The following is a 23,189-nucleotide window of genomic DNA, read 5'->3' on the forward strand; positions in this document are numbered from 1 at the left end:
CTGATTTATGAGCCAAGGGAGGACAGTGCGTGGTAATAAGAGGGAGGTTTCCTTGCCCATGTTTGACCTGATGCCATGCAAATTCATAGGATCCAAGTCAACATTGAGGACACCTTTGACAACTCCCTCCTGACAGTATGCCCCAGTGACACTCCCTCTGCTGTATCTGTCCTGCCAGTAGGACAGGGCATTACCAGGGACAGTGATGGCATTGTCTGGCATGTGGTGTGTGAGGTATAATTCTGTGAGTATGACTATATCAGGAATTCACTTGTCCAGACTGGGAGACAACTCTCCCAATATGGCATTAGGCCCCCTCTCTTAATAAGGAGAGTTTAAGCAAGGTTGATAGGACCATGTTTGCCAGTTCTGTTGTCTTATTCAATGGCACGTAGTCTGTCCAATTTCATTCCTATTTGAGACCTTCTAGCAGTGATTCAACTGAGTGGCTTGCTAAGTCATTTCAATGTCACATGGTGGTTGTCCATCACTGCTGTCAATTAAAGGAGTGCCACTCCCTGATTAAATGTAGTCAAGTCATTTAAAAGTGTCTTTTTTCTTCATCGATAATACTGTGGCATTGCTGACATGGTAAAATAAAGGGTTTTGTGGCAAACCCCTCACATTTTCATTTATCCTTTGACATCTTGTCGACTTTTGGAAGTTCTGGTCAGCCAGCAATTGAAAACTCTACAGGGACCTTTTGTTAACATTAAATGCAAATGTTACCCTTAAAGTTGAAAAATACATTAACAGGCAATACAGAGGCTGAACCAGGGCTTTTCGCTTAGAATTGTGATTTTCAAATTTCCTTATTGGAAAGCTTTTTTTTTCAAATCACAAATAACAATCTCTCTCAAAGACATTATGACAACACATGACACTTGTAAAATGAAGCATTCCCCTTCCAGCTCTCTCCAAACTCTCTTTCTGCCAACATGATCCGAGTGCAACAATTGAAACTTTATTTGACTCCAAACATATAACAATAAAAAAAGTGTAGTGAGATTAGAGTTCAAGTATTGTGGATCAACATGTGATAATCTAGCATGGAAATATAAGAATCGTAGTTTTTAAAGTACAGTCAGTTCTACTAATGCAGTGGTTCCGTTCTCTTACAATTCCATACAATTCATAAAATTGTGTAATAGCAGCACCATTTAAACTAATGGGGCAGGAATCGAGTTATACCCAATACACACGTTAAAATTTCATGCTTTAGAAACAATGACCCCAGTTCATCAATCATATTGTAGCAACTTTGTATCAATGAAACACGCATTACAGAAGAGTGACCTGTACTTTGTGAAAATGGTATTATATGTAATTGTGTAGATTTCCCCTAAGCTCTCTGTATTCACTGGTGACAGAAGACACAGGGAAAACCCCACTGTAAGCCCAGCAGTCAGCCCCTCCCACCTCCTCCTGGCACTGTGCACAGAAGATAACTCCACTACCTCAAAATCACAGTCATCAGCTCTAACCCATCTTATGCAGCATCATCATAAAAATCTCTTCGCACACTTTGAGCTCACTTGTCACAATCTCAGGCTGTAATTATCTCCACAGTAACCAGTGCTGTCTCAGAGGGAGTGAGGTCTCGGAACCTCAAATGCTGTTTCTGCAGCCCCATTCACAACCAATAGTTTGGAGCCCACTGGTGTAATGAGTGCTTTACCAGTGCATTTAAGAAAACACATCTATCAGTCAGGTGAGTTTGCCTGTTTCTCTTGCAAAGTCTCTCTGCCCCCAGATGTTGCCCCCCCCCCCCACCTCACCCTCTGCCACAGAGTGACAGCCAGTCATTATTCCCTGCAAAAATGGATCATTGCATTCTACCCTGCTTACATTTTACATTATTTCGCAGACTTCTGGAAAGTCACTGCAGAATGCAAAACTGCTGTTTCCCAACTTCTGAGTTTGAATTTTCAATTCAGTGTCAAGTAATGTACAGAAAGCAAGTTAATTAGGCAAAAGAAATATTGGATTAAGGGAAAGAGAGGGGAAAAGGTATAAGAAAACAAATAATTAAACCTTTTGTAAAACTCCAGTGACAAATACAATCTGACGGAATGAATTTCCACTCTTGTCAACTTTCCATGCCAGAGGTTGATTGACAGTGACTGAGTTCACTGCACAGTTTAGCGTTTACTCACACAGGAATGCACATTTGTAATGATTAGAACCAGGTGGATCTTACTGACTATAAGATCCTTGCTTGGGGCTGTTAACCTGGGACCATCGGGGAACCCTGGCTGACAGATATAAGCAGGGGATTCCGAGAGTCTCCTAACTTCAGGGACTGACTCTGAGCTGGCCAGTCACAGCCAGGGTACTGTACTCATGTAAATAAAGGGTGACTCGGTGATGGGATACTGTGCAGTTACTTCACATTTCTTTGGGTTTTTTTACTGACAAGTTCAGTATGTCTGCATGAGAAAGTGAAGAAATTTAGACCATTACATGCATTTCAATGGCAAGTCTCTCAGCAAGCAACGGTTCTCAGGCAACCTTTGGAGGAGTTGGTCAACTCAGGTCTCTTTAATTCTGCATTGAACTGCAAAATATGTGTTCGCGATAGTTTACTCTCAGGTTTTCACTTTAATGTAGCAAGGTCTATTCATCGCTGCAAAATCTACACAATTGTCAGGATGCATTACAGCGAAAATGTTTCCTTCTCTGTTAAATGCTTTTCATTCCCAGAATGTGATGATTTCTTTTTAAGACAGTCTTTTAAGGAAAAAGTACAAAAGTAATTCAATGAAGAGACATGGCTGATAGTACTATGCAGTGTTATGGTGCAATTTTAAATAGCTTATTTTCAAAGCAGTATCTTAGTGCTGCTGCCAATAGTGGTTTTGAAAATAGGTTACACAAATCAGTAATGGAGTAAATATATTTGCCAGTTACATCTCATAGAGAACATTTGCCTTGGGGAAAATGCTTTCAAAATCAGATTGTTTTGCAGTTAGTGGTTTCTTCACAGAATCATTTAATACGAGTTTTGGCACCCTATTTGTTTGGTGAGTAATGCTGGCCTGTTTTGCCAGTCTCCATCCTTTTGATGTAATTGTTTCTTGTCTCTATGATTCATCACTTCGACCCCATATCACAACAAAAGTATTCATCAACAAAGAGGCAGGCAGGTAATTTGGCCTTCTGCCAATTGTTAATTCAATGTTCATCAGGACCCCTTTGGAAAATGTTGAATTCTTCTTTGTGTATGGTTGTGTTAGGTATCTCAAGCATCTTATAGCCATTGTTCAGCTATGATAGAATAGACTGTGTCCATTCCCCTCTCCTGGGGAACCGTACACTTCTCTAGGTCTGGCCTTTTAACGCCTCCTCCCCACTTCCTTCACACCAACACTGATTGGTAGCCATGCTGCCAACTGCTGAGATACCAACCTTTACCATTCGATGTCTAAACCTCTCCACTTCTCATTCTGCTCATTCAAGACTTTCCTAAAACCTAACTCCAAGTCTAAGCTAACATGGTTATGTCATAATGTCAGTGTTTGTCAGAATGCACTTCTGTGAAATGCCTTGAGATATCTTGAGTGCCACTGTACTCGGTTACTGGGCTGTTCCAGTTAATCCACCACTTCCTATTTATCCCTCAGAATCGAGGTTGACTCAGTTCAGTGTGTGAGCTACAGACTCTAACATGTGGGATAGATGGTGTTTGAAGGTTTGAGTCTAAGGTTGGTTTGGAGGATTGCGAACCCTCTTTGACACATTGCTTCTGCTCTCTCCCAAGCCAAGTATTTTGGTGTGTTCTGTCCCTTTCTAGTGACCCTTCTCTGTTTTGGTCAGTTTCAAGCCAGGGGCTCCTGGGCATGTGAGAACAGTTGAGGAACACTTTTGGACATTTCTCTGAAACACTTCCACTGTTCTCTTCAGTTTCCTGCTGCAACCACTTTTTGAGATAGTTGAGCATCATCCTGCCTCCACACAGCAACAAAACAGGTACTTCTAACAAGCATTATTGGTTAAAGGTCATGAATGACAAAGTGTCATCTTCTCTGGCCAGGAATGCATATCGTGAATGTGGTGCTGGAAAAGCACAGAAGGTCAGGCAGTATCCAAGGGGCAGGAGAGTCGACGTTTCGGGCAAGAGTCTTTCATCAGGAATGAGACTTGTGAGCCAAAGAAGTGGAGAAATAAATGGGAGGGGTTGGGGCTCTGGGAAAGATAGCTGAGGATGTGCTAGATAGATGGAGATAGGGGTAGTGATGATAGGTCAGAGAGGAGGGTGGAACAGACAGGTGGGAAGGAAGATGTACAGGAAGGACAGGTCATGAGGGCAGTGCTGAGTTGGAAGGTTGGAACTGGGATAAGATGGTAGGAGGAGAAATGAGGAAAATGGTGAAATCTACATTTAGGCCATGGGTTTGGAGGGTCCCGAGGTGGAAGGTGAAGCGTTCTTCCTTCAAGCGTCGAGTGATTGGAGCGTGGCGATGGAGAAAGACCAGGAATTGCATGTCCTTGCCCGAGTGGGTGGGGGAGCTGAAGTGTTCAGACACGGGGTGTTGGAGTTGGTTGTCGCGGGTGTCCCGGAGATGTTCTCTGAAGCGTTCTGCGAGTAGACCTTCTGTCATGCCAATTTAGCGGTGACTGCATTGGGAGCAATGGATACAGTAAATGATGTGTGGAAGTGCAGGTAAAACTCTGATGAATGTGGAAGGCTACTTTGGGGCCTTGGACGGAGGTGAGGGGGGAAGTGTGGGTGCAGGTTTTGCAATTCCTGTGGTGGCAGGGGAAGGTGCTAGGACGGGAGGGTACGTTGGTGGAGGGGCGTGAACCTGACAAGAGAATCACGGAGAGAATGATCTTTGCGGAAAGCGGATAGGGGTGGGGAGGGAAATTTATCTCTGGTAGTGGGTTCTGTTGGTAGGTGGTAGAAATGGTGGAGGATGATGCAATGTATACAGAGGTAGGTGAGGTTGAAGGTGAGGACCGGGGGGGTTCTATCCTTGTTGTGGTTGGATGGGTAGGGTTCAAGGGCAGAGGTGCAGGAAGTGGAGGAGATGCGCTGGAGGGCATCATCAACCACATGGGAAGGAAAATTGCAGTCTCCAAGGTATGTTTATGCGAATTATTGTAACATTCTGGACAAAACTAGTTAATTTTTACTAACTAGCTCCTCTGGCTCAAATCTTATGTATTTGAAAAAGAATTTCAATGAAATTTTCCTGTGCCTTTTGGATAAAACAGATTTAGGGTATCACAGTCTGGCAGTGGGTGCAGTTTTAAAGAGATTCAGCTTGCAGGGTTTGTCAAGAGAAGATAGAGCAGAAACTATTTCAGGGAGTTACAAGAAAGTTAAGTAGAACAGTTCAAAATAATGAAGGAGAAAACTATAATAGAGTAAATATCGGCTTCACTGACAAGAGTATAAGATTAGATTAGATTCTCTACAGTGCGGATACAGGCCCTTCGGCCCAACAAATCCACACTGACCCTCCGAAGAGTAACCCACCCAGACCATTTCCCTCTCAATGATGCACCTAAAACTATGGGCAATTTAGCATGATCAATTCACCTGAACTCCTCATCTTTGGACTGTGGGAGGAAACCAGAGCACCAAGAGGAAACCCATACAGACACGGGAAGAATGTGCAAACTCCACACATGCAGTTGTCTGAGGCTGGAATCGATCATGGGACTCTGGTGCTGTGAGGCAGCAGTGCTAACCACTGTGACACCATGTTGCCCAAAAAAATATGGAACGCTTCACGAACTTGCGTGTCAAGGACTGAAAGATGTAGATTTAATGGAATGATCAAAAGAATGGAAGAGAAGTTGAGAGATTCCTATCCAAAAGGGATTGGATTTAAACTTAATATTGGAGTATTTGTAGGATTATGAGGAAACCTTGAGGTAGTTGATCTAATTGGATCACTCTTAAAGGAACCAGGAAAGGCACGATGGATTGTTTGACCATCCACTCTGTCGCATGGTTCAATTATATGGAGTTCAATGTACAGCATCACACATGTGTTGTGACACAGAAAGAGGCAGTTAAGCCCATCATGTCTGTGTTGGCTATCCATTGACCAGTATGACTTAGACCTTACTCATTCCTGAAGAAGGGCTTATGCCCGAAACGTCGATTCTCCTGCTCCTTGGGTGCTGCCTGACCTGCTGCGCTTTTCCAGCAACACATTTTTCAGCTCTGACTTAGTACAGGTCTGGATAGAATTGTATTTACAGTTCAGAAGACCAATCCTTGCCTTGTGAACAAGGAACAGCACAAGAGTAATAAGAGGTGACATTCTTTAAGATCAAAACTGATCTCGTTTTTCTTTTCGTTCAATAAGATCCACCCTAATAATTCTGACAACCTACAGTAATGATAGCATCCCTATTAATTTTTAGAACATGTCTCTCGCAGGGTCATGTACATTGAATCTGTGGATATCAGACCTGCACAATTTGGTCCCTTCTGTATTTTATTTGCATTTCCTTAAGTCCCAATGTCCTTTAAGATGATTTGGCCATGCAAACAGAATAACATCGCAGGAATTGTCAGAACTATTGATGATGAGGTTTGAGACAAACATACTTTGCAATATTTCACAGTCAAAAAGTGTGTGCTGGAAAAGCACAGCTGGTCAGGCAGCACCCGAGGGACAGTAGAGTCGATGTTTCGGGCATAAGCTCTTAATCAGGAATCACATTCCTGATGAAGAATTTATGCTCAAAACATCGACTCTCCTGCTCCTTGGATACTGCCTGACCAGCTGTGTTTTTCCAGCACCACACTTTTTGACTCTGATCTCCAGCATCTGCAGTCCTCACTCTCTCCTACTATTTCAGAGTGTTTCAGGGGTATTCTGTTTCAGGAAACTGAGTCAATTCTAACAAGATATGGCTGGAGGTAAAATTATAGCATTTTTGCAATTTATCCAAAGGTGACACCGAATGAAAATGATCTTTTCCTTACTAATATTAGGTGGGAGATCATTTAAAAAGTTAATAATTGGCAGTTTCATCAACAGATGGCTTGTTCACTACATTATTGAAACTGCAGTGACCTTTGGTGTCCAAGACTAAGCACCCTAACAATTCTTTGGAAACTTATTAGTAGTTGCAGTTTATTTCTGAGAGCCTGCTATTGACATTCGACTGAATTTAATTTCCTGGTGTGTAATATAATGGAATTCTGGAGCGGCTTTATGAGCTGTAGTAGCATCCTTACCTGTCAACTCCAGGTTCAAGTCTCACGTGCTCCAGAAGTATGTATAATAATGTCACTTAACAGGTCGATTAGAAATATATCTTAAGTACTAATTGTGGCTCTTCCAGCCTACTTCTCAGCCAGAAGGTCTGGGTTCAAGACCCACTTGCCCTGGACATGTGTTCCATACAGGTTGATTAAAGTATCTTCAGGGCTCATTGTGGAAAAACTCACAAGTAACCAGGTGTCACCGTAACACTTTGGCTGTATAATTAATGCCTTGAAGCATTGACATCCAGCTTTCATTGCAAACCTGAGGTAAATTATTATTACAGCTTATTATGTGTAACATGTCCATCGCCAAAAATGTACAAGTATCTTGTAGCAGCATATTGTATTTTATGCTCCAAATACCCCAATGCCAGTCAAGAAAGAGTTCAATAATAATATCTTCATTGTCAGGCTGATGCTATTATGTCTCTGAGTAATATAAAAGCATAGTCAGTGTTAATCTACTGCTTGTTGCAAACAACCATTTTAACTGCAATCATCAAGCACCATCACTTATGGAGTCTCACCTATTTGTTTGAGCCCACATCCTACTTTACAGTCAGAGGTCATTGGATTTCAAATCCTGCCTGTTGCACTCTGCAACATATCTGTATAGGCTGCTCCTCAGTAGGCTTAGTTCAACTTGGTGATAGTTGCAGATTGACCAGTGCAGTGTTGATGAGTTGAGGGACAGGAGCTGAAGAGACCAAAATGAGGTGAACTCAGTCCTGTTCCAAACCAGACAAACTCAGCTGGTGTATTGTGTACAGTTCTGAGCATCGCATCTTTTAGGAAGGATCTGAGTATTTTGGAAACAATACAGAACAGATCTACAAGAAGTTTTCTTTTATCCAGTTCTTGTCATGATAGTGGTGATGGCTGGGCAGCATTTATCGCATGTCTTTAGTTATCCTCAAAAAGGTGGTGGTGGTGGTGAATTATCTTCTTGAACTGCTGTTATCTATTTGCCAGGATCAGAGGAGTGCTGAGATCTCAAGGGCAGGAGAGTTGCGGAACTGAACAAGGTGACAGAGATGGGGTTGAAAGGTCGTGGAAAAGGTCGAATACAGCATATGACACTTTAAACCAAAGTGTTGCTTTAATAGGAACTCATGTAGGTCAGCAAGCGCGGGGTCATAGGGGAAACAAACGTTCTGTGAGTTCAGATATAAGCAGCAGAGTTTCAGATGACCGAGTTTATCAACCAACTATGAGCCAGCAATATCCCATTAGCAACCATTTAAAACAAGGGCACATTATGCTACATCACTTACCTTTGTACATCTCAGAATAAGAATGACAATTTTGCATGGCAGTCTGCACTTGTACTTACCAGGATTTGCGTTAGGAGATTTTATACTTTATTCTTTAAATGATCCAAGAGCAGTCAGACAGCCATTATAGATGTCTCCCAGGTCCCAAAATTATCTTTTTTTTAACAAAGTAAAAATTAAATACTTGTCATTGGAAGGAATTATTTGTGAAGGAAATACCATAAGGTATTTGTCTAATCTTGGTGAAAATTTTAACAGTTTAGTGATCATGATCATTACTCACAAAGACAGAAATTGCTGGAGAAACACAGCAGATTTGGCAGCATCTGTGGAGAGAAAGCAGATACCCCAGTGTTCAGGTCCAGTGACCATTCTTTAGAACTCATGAACCCTGAAGAAGACCTAAAATGTTAACTGTGCTTTCTCTCCACAGAGGCTGCTGGGTCTGCTGAGTTTCTCCAACAATTTCAGTTTTTGTTTCTGATTTTGAGCACCCACAGTTCTTCATTTTTTTAATGATCATTACTCAGTTAGTTTTAACTATTTAGATAAGAGTGACGGTAGGCTAAGAATATAATCCTAAATTGGGATAAAGCCAATATCAGTGCATGGGAGTGTGGGTCAGCAGGTGGAGACTGGAAACAGCTACTTAAAAGTAATGTTGTGGCATTAGAAGCACTCAAGGGAGGAGCTACAAGGGAGAAATAAATATTCTCCATCAAAGAAAGAATGGTATTCATGCACCTTGACCTTCTTGGCATCAAATCAATGGACTTAGCAAAAAGAAAACTTAGGTCAGATGCTAAAGGTTCAATATGCTGAAGTCTAGAGCTATATTTAAAGTGTTGTAGTAAATTAAAATAAAATTAGGATGGCAAAGTGAAGGCATAAAAATATTGGGAAGCAAATTCAAGGAAAACTAAAAGGCATCCTAATAAAAGAGCAACTAAAGGAAGAGGAGACCATGTTCAGAAAAGATGGCTTTTAATTAATGTTTTGAGCATGGTTTTACAAAAGCAAAGGACAATACAGACATTGCCTTTGAGAAAATGTATGAAATATTAGACGAGATAAACATGGTGAGGGAAGAATTATGAATATATTTGGCATGCTTAGAAGTGGATAAGTTACCAAGCCTTGTAAAATGTATCCCAAGTTGCTCTGTGAAAATATACCCAAACCTATGATCTTAATCTTAATTTCTTGTCTGATTGCAATGATAGTGCCTGAGAATAGGAGCTCTGCCAATGTTGAATTTGTGTTTTAATAATTACAAATCCAAATAATTACAGAGGAAACTAGATTACCCAAACGTCAGTTCTCCAAATTTCAGCTTATCCGAACAAGATTGCAAGGTCCCAGTGCTTGGCTAAACTGTGTTATCTGCCATTCAGTTATCCAAACATTCGATTATCTGAACAAAGTACTCCCCGCCCGTATCATTTGGATAATCAAGGTTCCTCTGTATAGGCCAGTTAGCCTAGCCTAAAATGGTTGAGAAAAGCTTTAACATCAAGACCTCAACTTTTTTGTATTCTACATCTTCATTTATAAAGCCGGGATTTCATTATGCTTGCTTAACAACTTTATAAGTTTGGCCTACCATTTTCTAAGAGTTTTGCTTATATATTGCATAAAATGATTCACTTTTGAATTATCTGATGTCTATTCTCATGTACACACCTTGCCTACCTTGTACCTTTCTTTGATTCTCTGAATATTCAGTGTATAGCTGGCTTCTCGAGTGTAGCATTTGGAAGAGAATTCATGGGCTCCAGTTTTCAGGCCCCTTTTGTGGTCTGCCCTTAACCCTCCTCCACCATCATCAGATCTAGTGAAATCTGGATCAAATACACTTAAGGAATAATGGCGAGAAGAGCAGAGGAACTTACTTTTCCAACCAAACTGTGCATCAATTCTTTACACTCGGGAAGATCTTTCAGGAGCAGCCAGATGAGTGTTGGAAACCAGTTTATTTTGTCACCAGAACACTGAGATTTTGGAGATGATTTGTAGCTCAAGTTATGCATCAGCTTGTAAGTTTGCTTGCTGAGCTGGTAGATTTGTTCTCAGATGTTTGGTCACCATGCGTGGTAACATCATCAATGAGCCTCCAGTGAAGCATTGCTATTCTGTCCTGCTTGCTATTTATCTGTCTCAGTTTGTTGTGGTGGGTGATATCATTTCCAGTTCTGTTTCTGAGAGGTTGGTAAATGGGGTCCAAATCAATATGATTATCAATGGAGTTCTCGTTTGAACACCAGAGCACTGTCATCATGGAGTTATGGAGAAGGGCTTTATGTGTGAGAGGATTTCAGACTATATTCTTGGCCTTAAAATGCTTATGGAGACAAAACATAAAGCATTTCCATACTGCTGAAGTTAGCACGAAGATCCCACCATCTCAACCCTTCCCCTTGCCTGAGATGTGATGATGCTCAGGCTAAACCACCATCAGTTGTTCCTCTCTGATCAGAGAGCAACGCTGTTCTTCTTTGGGACTCTGGTGACTTTACAATTGTCTATTATGTTAGTTTTGGCTATGCTTGTACTTTGGGTTAACAGTGGGGAGATGAATAAGGAAATTATTTTGCAGGACAGAATAGCAATGCTTCACTGGAGGCTCATTGATGATGTTACCATGCATGGTGACCAAACGTCTGAGAACAAATCTACCAGCTCAGCAAGCAAACTTACAACCTGATGAATAACTTGAGCTACAAATCATCTCCAAAATCTCAGTGTTCTGGTGACATAATAAACTGGTTTCCAACACTCATCTGGCTGCTCCTGAAAGATCTTCCCGAGTGTAAAGAATTATTTTGTAAAGTCAATATTCACTTTACATTGACTGCTCCCAGTTTGTTGATCTGTTTCTCAATCTGAGAATGAAAGTGAGGGGTTCCATTGCATGTGGATCTGTGCCAGTTCCTTAACATCCTAGTAATTACATCTGACCAAGTGTGATTGTAATTATTGCTATGATCTAATAGAACTCCTCGTTAGATAAAAACGATGCCACTTCTGCAGATACTCCACTGTGGTGCATCAGGCACCATAATTCATTGGATAAGCATACGACAAAGGAAGGTTAGTGGCTGCAAACTGCCTCAACCAACCCTTCTACAATACCACTCATTTGTAGATGTGACAAATACTGTGAAAAGCAGTAATCCCAGGAAATACCAGATGGAGGGCAGTGGTACAGATTTAAAGTCCAGGGAATTTCGATTATACCACACTTCCAGTGTTGCAAACATCCAAAGCTAACTATCGTAACTCCAAAGTTCTGGGACAAATGAAGGTACTGAAAGCAATGAGTGTGGTGCACTGGTACTGAATATGCATTGGGGAAAAAATGAATCTTAAATTTGAAATATCCAGGAAAAGAGAACCTAGCGGGTGTCAGTCTAAAAATGCTAAGTTAGAACAAAATAACTTCTGAATGCATACAGTACAGGAAGGTGTCAGGTTTGGGTTTAACATATTGAATTGTTGTTTAAGAGTTCATTTAGTGACGTGCAATAGCATTGTTACAATGGGATTGATATTTGTACTCATGTCACCATGGCAGAGTGAAAACATACCAAGAATTTGCTTAAAATACAAATGTTGGAAATACTCACTTGGCCTGGCAGCATCTGTGGAGGGTGAAAAAGTAAACATTTTGCTTTGAATATGAACTCTTCAGAACTCCAGGTTCCCCCACCCTGCCAGGTGTATGAATTTATCACAGAATGAAAATGTCTATTCATTTGAAGCCTTTCGAAACAATTCCTTCCTTCATTTTTTTCCATGCCACTCTATTCGCAGGAAGTCTGAAGAATGAAAGAACTGTACTGCTATCCTTCTGGCAAATCAAAATAATCAGATTTTCCCAACAAACTTCCAGCTACACTGTTTTTTAAAGAAAGATTTGCAATTTCTATCGCTTAGAGAGGGTGAACTAACTCTCAGGAGAGTAACCTGCAAAACAAAGCCACATAGCCTCTCCTATGATTGATCTCCTGGCTACAGTCTTATCCATTGGTACTTATAGAGTTATAGAGTCATACAGAAACAGACCCTTCGCTCTAACCAGTCCATGCTGAGCATAATCCCAAACTAAAATAGTCCCACCTGCCTGCTCCTGGCCCATATTCCTCTAAACCTTTCCTATTCATGTACTTATCCAGATGTCATTTAAACATTGTAATTGTACCCACATCCACCACTTCCTCAGGAAGTTTATTCTACTCACGATCCACCCTCTGTGTAATAAACATTTTTCCCCATGTCTTTTTTAATCTCTCTCCTCTCACTTCAGAAATGTGCCATCTAGTCTTGAGATCCCCCATCCTAGGGAAAAGATAAGTGATTTTTTAAACTTCTTTAAGGTCACCTCTCACCTTCCTGTGCCCCAGTGAAAGAAGACCCAGCCTGTCCAGCTTTTCTTTATAACTCAAACGATCCATACCCGGCAACTTCTGACATTGTGAGGTAAAATTTTAACTTGCTAGAACCCCAGTTGAAATTGGACCCTGTTAACTTTAAAGTTCAAAGTTTGCAGTGTTCTGAACAGATATTTCCTCCAGATTTTCCTTTCTGACTCTCACTGAGTTCCAATCCTGGTCTTAGTTGTGTTTCATTACCAGCCAGAAATGATCACTCTGCTGTTGGGCAAGACCCAATGAGATCCAATGAGAACTGCCTGACCTCTCTGCTTTCAAGGTGAATTATAGAGTGCTGATCCAGTCTGGATTTCCACTTCCCCGCTGCACACAATCCAAGATGGCTGATGGTATACATAGAAATTCTATTGTTCCTTTCTGATCTGATAGTAGTCAACTCTGACAACAACAAAAATATTATGTAACGTACCTTCAACATTGCATCATGGATGGAGGTAATTTGCTGATGTCTTCACAAGATAGTGCTTTGCCAATGAATTAAATATGGAAACATGATGACACATGACCCAAAAATAGTTAAAGAACTCACTTTTAGCAACAGTTTGCATTTGTAAAACATCTTTAACATAGAGAACATCCCAAGCTGCTTCATACGATTCTTCTAAGACTTAAATCTCAGGCAAATTTAGCAAGTGATAGGTGACTCACATGCTCACTTGACAGTAAGCTATTAGGTAAGCTGTGCCTCCTGAGCTTATTTGAAGACATGTCAAGTTTTTTTTTATCTCAGTCATTTTACCTGACATCAGCTTTGGTGTAATCCCTTTTCTCAGGAAGATGAAAACTGGTGGAGCTGCCACTCATGGACATGTTTAGATGCAATCAAATAAAGAAAAACACTTCAATCCATTGATTCTCACCCTTCTGAAATACAATCCTAACATTTAAAGTGATTTTAGCTTAATCTGTGAGTTCAATTCCCAGTTCTGTCAATTATTTTAACTTGAAGTCCATCTGATCTCTAGCAGTATATGATATCCATTAGTTTACATGTAAGACAAGTTGGGAAAAAGCACTTGAAGGAGCAGTGGTATGAATCTAAAGAACAGAGGAGTAAATGGCAAAAGATGCATCTATTTCATACAAAGCCGAGCTTGTTCCATCTCCTGTTTCAGTGGAAGCTGCTAAGCTTTGTTTAAACTTCTGTAGTGGTTAACAGAGAGAGATAGACTGCCATCGTCCCTCACACAGTGTCAATTATTTTCAATAATTCATGACTTCAATGCGGGAACTAAATATGATACCTTCAAGCTTGCAAACAAAATATAGCTGGCTGGGACAGTGATCTGTAAGGAGGATGCAGAGTGTGACTTGGTCATATCGAGTGAGTGAGCAAATGCATGGCAGATGAAGTATAAAGTGGATAATTGTTATTGACTTTGTGAGAAGAGGCAGAAAGGTAGATTATTAAATGGTTGTCAATAGATTGGGAAAGGAGAAGGTCCACCAAGATTTGGGTAACCTTGAACACAAGTTGCTGAAAGTAAGCGAGCAGGTTCAGCAAATAATATGTTGCAAGAAGATTTGAGTACAGCAGCAGGAAAATCTTGCTGCAATTGTACAGAGCATTGGTAAGACCACACTTGGAGTGTTGTCCGCAATTTTGCTCTCCTTATCTGAGGAAGGATGTTCCTGTTTTGGTTGGAGTGCAATGAAGACTTACCAGACTATTTTCTGGGAAGGCAGGACTGACGCATGAAGAGACATCGGATTGGTTAGGATCATGTTCATTGGTGTCAAAGGGGAGATCTCTTAGAAACCTGTAGAATTCTAACAGAACTAGATTGTGTTAGCACATGAACGATGTTCCCAATGAACTGGAGAGTCCAGAACCTGAGGTCCCAGTCAAAGGGTGTGTGGTTGATCACTTAGGAATGAAATGAGAAGAAATTTCTTCACCCAGAGAGTGGTGAGCCTGTAGAATTCTCTGTAACAGAATGCAATTGAGACTAAAACATTGAATGTTTTCAAGAAGAAGGTATATTTCTTTGGGTTAATGATATATGAGGGCATGGGGAAAGAACAGAGACAGAGTACTGTGTTGGATGATGAACCTGCTCCTATTCCTGTATGATCTGTTGATATGTAGCTTTAAGTGGGATTTGTTCTGTCCTGTTTCTTTTGAAGAGGTTAACCAGATGCTGAGGTGTCTGCTCCATGGAAAGCAGAATAAATAGCTTTGTGTTTTGAAAATTAGATGAAAGAAGCATGATCGGGTGGAGTCAGGCTCACACAATCCAGAGATTTAGTTTTGCTGTCAGTTGAAGAGGTTGAAGTTTTTGGATTTGAAACTGCTAGATGGGGAGGCAATGGCCTGATGATAATATTGTGAGATTGTTAATTCAGAGACCCAGGTAACATTCTGGGGACACAGGTTCAAATCCCACCACTGCAAATGATGGAATTCAAGCTCAATAACAAATTTGGAATTAAAGAGTCTAATGATGACCATGAATCCATTGTTGTTTGTCAGGAAAATTCCATCTGCGTCAGTAATATCCTTTAGGGAAGGAAGCTGCCATCCTGAGCTGGTCAGTGCTACATGTGACTCCAGACCCACAGTAATGTGGTTGACTCTTAACTGCCCTCTGGGCAATTAGGGTTGGACAATAAATGCTGCCTGGTCAGCAATACCCTCATTCCATGAATGAATACAAAACACTACAGCTCTCTCTTTGCTGCTGCTGCAAAAAAAACTTGAGTTCTCTCTCTTCTTGCAGTATTTCATTCAGCTGGACGACCGTGTGAAGACAGCACATGAGAGTAACACTGTTCTGCTGAATTTGTCTTTGCCAAGGTTGTATTTATAGGATGCTGCTATATTGGAACAGCTGATAAGTAGTAGTGAAATAATATTTTATTAAGTATTTTGATAGAGTTTATGTTGTGCCAATTTATTTTTGCTTTTTTTTTTGCATTTTAACTGTGGTGTAAGAATGATTTTTGGTTTGCTTAAATTATAGTAGTTTGACCAATCAAATCATATCTGGAACACAGCACCTTATACTTGCCAATAAATAAGATACAAGTTCTGGTCTAGGCTATCTCCTAGCTATATTTTGATAGGACTGGTGTGGTCCATAACAATGATCAACTTATTTGACATATTATGGCACACTTGAATCCAGAGCTTTTGGCTCAAAGGTAGTAACACTACCACTGTGCTATAAGACTGTTATTCCAGATTTTTTGTCATTTATTGAATCAATTGGCAATGCATACACTGATGCCTATACCATTTTGTTCTTCATGCAACATGCATCGAGATTAATGTGATACTTTAAAATTGTGCGTCTGTTAGTCACCTTAACAATAGCACATTGGCAGAAGCAAGTGTATTATGCTGCATAAACTCAAATTGTAATCGTGATCCCGTTAGGAGCCAAGGTTTTACATGTATAAATAAGTACCCGCTTACCATGCAGGATCCTCCAGCAAGCTCAAATTAATCATTTGCAGATTTCATTCCCCTGTCCTGTAGCTATTTGTTTATTGAAATATTCAATACGTTGTGGAACTTAATTGCCCTGAAAAATTGCACTGTGAAAGAAGATGAGGTATTGTTTTGTAGGTTGCACTGAATAAGTCTGTATTGCGGACTGACTGCTGGTTTTGTATTCTGGTGGAAAGAACTGCATTAAGTAAAATCAATAATGCCTTCCCCTTTGCTTTTCTGCTCCTGTAGGTCTCCAGGTTGTTCTTCCTGAATACCTGAGGGAGAAGTTTGTGCAGTCAGCCCTGAGTTACATCATGTGCAATGGAGAAGGCGAATACATCTGTAAAAACAGTCAGTGTGCTTGTCAGTGTGCAATGGAATTTCCACAATGCAACTGTCCTATCACTGACATTCAACTCATGGAAAATTCATTGGCTGGACTTTCTGAGGCCTGGAACACAGCTTATAAAGATTTTGAAACATCAGGTAAATTGAATAAACTTTGAGAGCTCTCTTGGGATAAAAATAAAAGTTTTGAGAATTACATGCCACACAGCTTGAACAGGCAAAAGCTATTTGAATAAAGCTGCTTTCAGGATTCTCATATTGACAAATTATTTTACAGTTACTTCAAAAGTTTGATTTTTAATCTTGCTTATCTCAATCTCATACTAATCTCACTAATGCCACATTACCCAGCAGACAGAAACAGTGCGATTTCTGGATTCCTTCCAAGAAATCAAACTTTGTGAAAATGGAGGTCCCTCAGCAGATGGCAGAGTCTTTCATTTCATGACCACGATGATTGATTTTTGTCTCTTCGTTCCGTTTTAAAAGACGTATTGGCTCCAAAGTGCAGTTCACAAATCGAGCAAAACCCTGACATTCCACTGTAACTGGGTAGTAAATGAATCAAGTTCAATCCCTTCCCTGTCTTTGTTCTGCATGGCGACTAAAATCCTATAGTTGATCACAACAGTCCATCCAAGAAGAACAAGTAACAATGTTCCTTGTCACTATTTCCAGTGACCTGTGCGAGAAAGTGCATGCTAAATTGATCCCAGTGAAGGAAGAAACCTGGTGCAAATCCTTTTCTTAATAGTTTGCTTACAGAATGTAGCGTTACAGATATCCACCTCCTAGCTGGTTATCAAGTGTGTCTGCAGTCTCTCTTTATTAAGGCTCTAAATACTCAAAAAAAGAAGCCACTATGTTTCCAGAGGACCGTAAGTGCCTCTCTCATTAGAGCCATGGGGAATACAGTGTTACAGGGAAAGGAGAGGAGTTATGGGTCTGGGAAGGATGCTCTTTGGAGACACAGAGTGGACTCTATGGGCTAAATGGCCTGCTTCCACACTATAGATTCTCACTGGTGTTGAGTTAATCATGAGGATCACTACACCTCAGGTGAGAAGTGAGGTTGAGATGGCAGGGCCTTCAGGTTGACCTTAGATGGGATTGGAATTGAAAGCTGTTGCTAACATGAGTGTATGAATGCTCTTCATCCTTGTAGTTCACCAAATAATTAAGATTCAGTTAACAAGCCACCATTGCAGTTATCAGGGAAAAGTATGGTGTGTCATGACTTTGATATTCACATCCCCCTGTTTGTGTAATCTATCAACACACATACACTCATGGAGTCTTGGTTGGACACCTGCAGACTTATAACTCCAGCAGTTATATGAGAGCCAGATGAGAAAAAACAAGCATAGAGTAGTCACTTGTCTCATCTTATTTCCATCAAGAGTAAGGCTGTCATAAATCACTTGTGTCGTCAGTGCTGATAATTTATTGGCCTTTCACACTGATGAAACATCACCATTTAATCACTGTAACTAAACAGTTTGTTCTTCATGGTACAAAACTATATTCCATTAGACACTGAGAACAGGAATCTCCACAGATCTGGCTGATGCTATTTATGAATTTTTGTGACAACTTGACAAGGCACAGAGTTGTGGAAAAGCTGTCTCATGACTTGATGCTTGGGTCATGTGCTCTGAGCCCTTTTGCCTTCAATATGATTTCAGAGATGTTAAGCAAATAAATATAAACAATATATTGACATAATAATTTGATACCTTGTGCTGTGTTCCAATAGTGAAATGAGTGCTTGCATTGGTGGTTGGTTCCACCTCTTGGCCCAGCTTCTCTTTGAATGTTTCTCAAACTGCCTTACCCCACGTTTCAACAATACTTCACCAACCTTCTGCTGTATGTCCTCAAAATCTACTTCTTTACCCAGCCTTTGAATGCTTCCATACTATTCTGCGCCCATGCTAAACCCATTTTTGTTCTTGGGGTGATAACTCCAAGAAAGAACTTGCGTTTGTATGTAGACCTTCACAGTTTCTCTGAGATTCTTTACATTGAATTAAGTACCATGATGTGTGACTGTTGTGACATGATTTGCCCCATGTAATGGCGAAATAATCTTGCAATTTATGCTTGGGAATAAATCTTGAACAGTACATTGTATAGTCCTTTCCTTGCTGTTTTTCAGAACAGTACATAAGTTCTTACTCATCAATATGAGAAGGTAGTTGAGAGTGTGGTGCTGGAAAAGCACAGTGGGTCGGGCAGCATCCGAGGAGCAGGAGAATCCACGTTTCAGGCATAAGCCCTTCACAGTCTTGACTCTGGCCTTCAGCATCTGCAACCCTCACTTTCTCCAACATAAGAAGCTAGCCATGGCCATGGCTTGGGGTGTCATTTAAAAGATGACACCTCAGACAGTCTACCACAGTCTCCAAGCTACATTAGAGTAGCAGCCTAGATTGTGTGCTTAGACCAGTAGAGTGTGACTTGACTTGCACCTTCCTTTCAGGAGTGCTACCAGTAGCCATAGTCAACTAAAGTAGATTTTGAGGACATAAAGCAGAAGGTTGGGCAAGTGTTGTTGAAACGTGGGGTAAGGCAGTTTGAGAAACATTCAAACAGAAGCTGAGCCAAGAGCAGGCTATTTTACTGTTGATCAAGCACCATAATGATATAAAGGGAATGCTCTCATCAGGGATGCTCCCCTGCTTTCCAATTACAAATGGAGGCTGATCTGAAAATAAATTGTTATTCCCAAATTAGATTCATAGTTTGTGTCACACAAACCTTGGAGAGAAGCAGATTAACTTATTTGGGAAACATTGGTTTTGAATCAACCATGTGGAGTTTGTGTCTTCTGTTGGAACAAGCTGCCAACTCTAGAAATAAAGAGTTTACAATATGGCAGTTGACATTTTACATTGGAAGGGGTCTGTCCAAACCAAAGGGGATTCAGGGGTGCCTTGAGTGGTCAACATTTAATCAAAAATGTAGGATAGAAATTAGCTTGTCTTTGCAGAGCTTCCAATCCAATGTCCGCTTGTCATTCTTTCTTTCAGATGAATTCAAGTCCTTCTTGAAACGTCTGCCCACCACACATTTCTTGACAGTGGGGAGTGTCCATCAGCTCTGGGGCAATGACTGGGATCTCCAGGCGCGGTACAAAATGCTCCAGAGCTCGGTAGAGGCGCTAAAGCTGAAAATCCAGCGTACTGCCCGCAAACTCTTCAGCCTCAGTATCCGCTGCCGTCACAACCCCAACCACCAGATGCCTCGAGAAAGGTAAGGAAGACATGAAAGGAAGAGAGTGCCATCAAGGCTTTCTCCTTTCTCAGTCAGAGGTGAAGTACTGGTGTTTCCATAATGGTGTGCGATGATAATCATAGCTCATCTCGAGAAATCGCAGCACTTGAAAAGCTAACCAGGGAAGAGATGGAGGTGGTTGTAGCTCCTGATTTTCCCACAGCATTCCCTACTCTGACAAGAATGCTCCTTTCTTGACTGGAAATTTAGAATAAATTCAACAATTCAGCTTGAAATTTCCATGGTGTAGCATCCTTTATTCATGTCAAAAAGGCAGTCTAACAAGTAAGAGACAGCGAGTCATTAGAAAGAGGAGGCATTGAGTTGGAACTGGGTGTTATCGATAAAGATGTGAAAACCGACATACCGTATATACTTGAGTTACACACAATTTTTTTTTTGACCACCTGTTCAGGTTAAATTTGTGGGATTGTCCATTACATGGATACTACATTTAAGGGGCTGAAATTCATGCCCGTCAAAATTCATATCATAAGTAGAAGGCCAACTGATCGCTAAACGAATAAAGGAAAAGAAACTGAATTATGGTAATTCTGAAAACCTGAAGTGGAACACAACAGCCAGCAGATTGGAATACCGGGAGTGGAGCAAAACAACCGGCAGACTGGAAAACTGGAGCGGGATATGACAGTAGGCACACTGACTCATAAACACTGATCTGTTATCTATGAAGAACCGGGGTCGACTTTTACAGGAGATATGTGGAAAATTCCAGACTATTTGGCCAAAAATGGGAGGGGGGGGAGGCGACCTTTATATGAGGTCAACTATTACTCAACTATATACGGTAGTTAGATAATTTTGTTCCGGACCTTTAAAGAAGAGATGTTCATAAATACATCCATGTGGGTTACCAGGACTAAATATGCATGAATGGAAAGAAAAGTCATTGTTTTAGTTCTCCAGCTGCTATGAGATAGATAAGGAATGCAATGGAACCAGGTGAATGCCACTATCAACTAGCTGGATAAAAGGGGTGGAAGATGGTGAAATAAACTGTGACAGCGGCTGCAGGCAGAGCGAGAGAAAGTGGAGAGATTGTTTGTAAGAATTACATAGGATGTCATTTGTGACTTTGATGAGAGCTGTTCTGGTACAGTGACAGAGAGGGATACCCGTTTGAAGCAATTCAAACAAGAAGTTCCAGAAAGATAGGACTGAGTTTGGGAAGTCACAACACATTTAAGAACATTGGAAGGTCAGTCTGGATTGGATATGGGTTATAGCTTGTAACTACAGAGAGGTCAGGTATACATTTTTGGGAAGAGAAGAATGTTGACAGCAGATTTTAAAGGACAGATTTGAGGCAGAAGAACAGTTTACATCATCAGCTAATGTGGAAAGCAAGAATTGGTAGTCAGCAGTTTAATGCAATTCGAATCTAGAAAATAGACGATTAATCTCATGGGCAAATTGAGCTTGGAAACAACTTGATGGATGTTTGGTTACAAACTAGAGAAGGAAACAATAGAATAAAGCAAAGCTAGTAAAACTTCATTTAAAATGACAAAGAAGTGTTGCTGCAGTTGAATAATCTCATTTCATCTGATTCTCGGAAGCTAATGCTATTAAAGTGAAAAGGGAGATTTGTTTTCCAGTTATTAAAATAGTCTATTAAAAAGTGGCAGTGCTAAGAGATGAAAGACATAAGAAATAGTCCAAACTGTACTTGGACTTTCTGTAGAAATTGTAGAGCAAACAAAAAACGTTGATATTTATATTTAGACCTCAAGGATGAAAGAACAATTCGAGTTATTTGCGATGTTTCCATTTTTTAAAAAATTGCTGAATTATTTAGTATAGAGAGAAGATTATGTGGACAGAAAACCAAGAGTAGGAAGTGTTTATACTTCAGAGTAGAAGAATCTACATAGTGGAGTTCTGTTAGGATCTGTACTTGGACCAAGTCATTTGTAATCTACAGTAGCATTGATGAGGGATTTGTGTTTAATATATTGAAGCTTGCTGGGACAGAAAGCTGTGAGGAAGATGCAAAGATGCTGTAAAAACTAGATAAAGTGATTGGACAAGAAAACATCAGTTGGTATGAATGTGAAATTATCCACTTGGTAGCAAAAATAAAAAGAAGTTTTATATTGAATTGAAAGAATAATAAGTGTTTGTATTCATTTAGATTTGGGGACCTTTGTGGATTAATCATAGAAGGTTAGCATGTAATTTTTTTGATATTTTTTTAAAAGTATATGCACATGATCAAAAAAGCAGAATATAAAGCAAGGTGTGATCAACATCAGTTCTTAGTTTAGGAAGTGCAGTTGTGCGGAAGATAATAAGTGTTGAGTCTATTTGGTAGATCTATCTGATCCAAAAATGTGTTTATTGGTTGGAGTCTGCAAATAAATCAAACCTGCTTATAATTTGTCAGTCTCTTAATGCAGGAGCAGATACAGTAAGCAGTTAGGACAACAACTGGTGTGTTAGCCTTTAGTGCAAATTAAAAGGTTGCAAAGAAGTCCTGTTGTAGTTATGCAGAACTGCAGTGGAACCAGACCTGGACAACCGTGAATCTTTGGTCTCCTTATCTAAGGAATGACATTCTTATTTTTGATGGGATGCAACACAGGCAAAGTAATTTAATTGTTGAAATGAAAGGACTATTCTAGGAACAGTGAGTGGATAGAATGGGCTTATATTTCCTGGAATTCCAAAGAATGGGAGATGACCTGATTGAAACAAATAAAGTTCTAATGGGCTATGTCTGGATAGGTAATGAGACAACATTCACCTTGGCTGCAAAGTCTCCAAATAGAGACCATTGACTCTGTATTCAAGGTTGGCTATTTAGGATGGGAAGAGGAGAAATATATTGACTTGAAGAGTTGTACATATTTATTATCTGCAGAATTGAATGTTCAGTCAGTCAGTCAGTATACTCATTAGTAAGTTCAGTTTGGTCAGTGACAGAAATAAAAGTTATCGGAATAGAGTGAGAAACATGGAGCAGAACTTCAGATATGATCTTCGTGAATGTTGAAACAGTGTGGATGGGCTGAATCATGTACTGCTACTGGTACTAATTATGTTCTTATGTACAGTGTATCACACATGTCTGTGAAGCATTGCATCCTGTAGTTCACAGTAAGATATTAAATACCTCGCTTTCTATTATTCATATGACAACATTCAGT

At 40.3% G+C, this 23,189-nt stretch overlaps 1 protein-coding gene across 6 annotated transcripts in view; it reads left to right on the forward strand.

Annotated features, from left to right (window-relative positions):
• Positions 1-23,189, forward strand: part of brinp1 (bone morphogenetic protein/retinoic acid inducible neural-specific 1) — a 364,641-nt gene that overhangs the window by 332,542 nt on the left and 8,910 nt on the right. For all 6 annotated transcript variants that reach the window (XM_072566438.1, XM_072566439.1, XM_072566440.1 and 3 more), the window contains 2 exons: positions 16,645-16,881; positions 19,776-19,998. In XM_072566438.1, coding sequence (XP_072422539.1) covers positions 16,645-16,881; positions 19,776-19,998 — 460 coding nt within the window. The remainder of the gene's footprint in view (positions 1-16,644; positions 16,882-19,775; positions 19,999-23,189) is intronic.

Source organism: Chiloscyllium punctatum, chromosome 49, assembly GCF_047496795.1.
Source record: "Chiloscyllium punctatum isolate Juve2018m chromosome 49, sChiPun1.3, whole genome shotgun sequence".
NCBI classification, from domain to species: domain Eukaryota; kingdom Metazoa; phylum Chordata; class Chondrichthyes; order Orectolobiformes; family Hemiscylliidae; genus Chiloscyllium; species Chiloscyllium punctatum.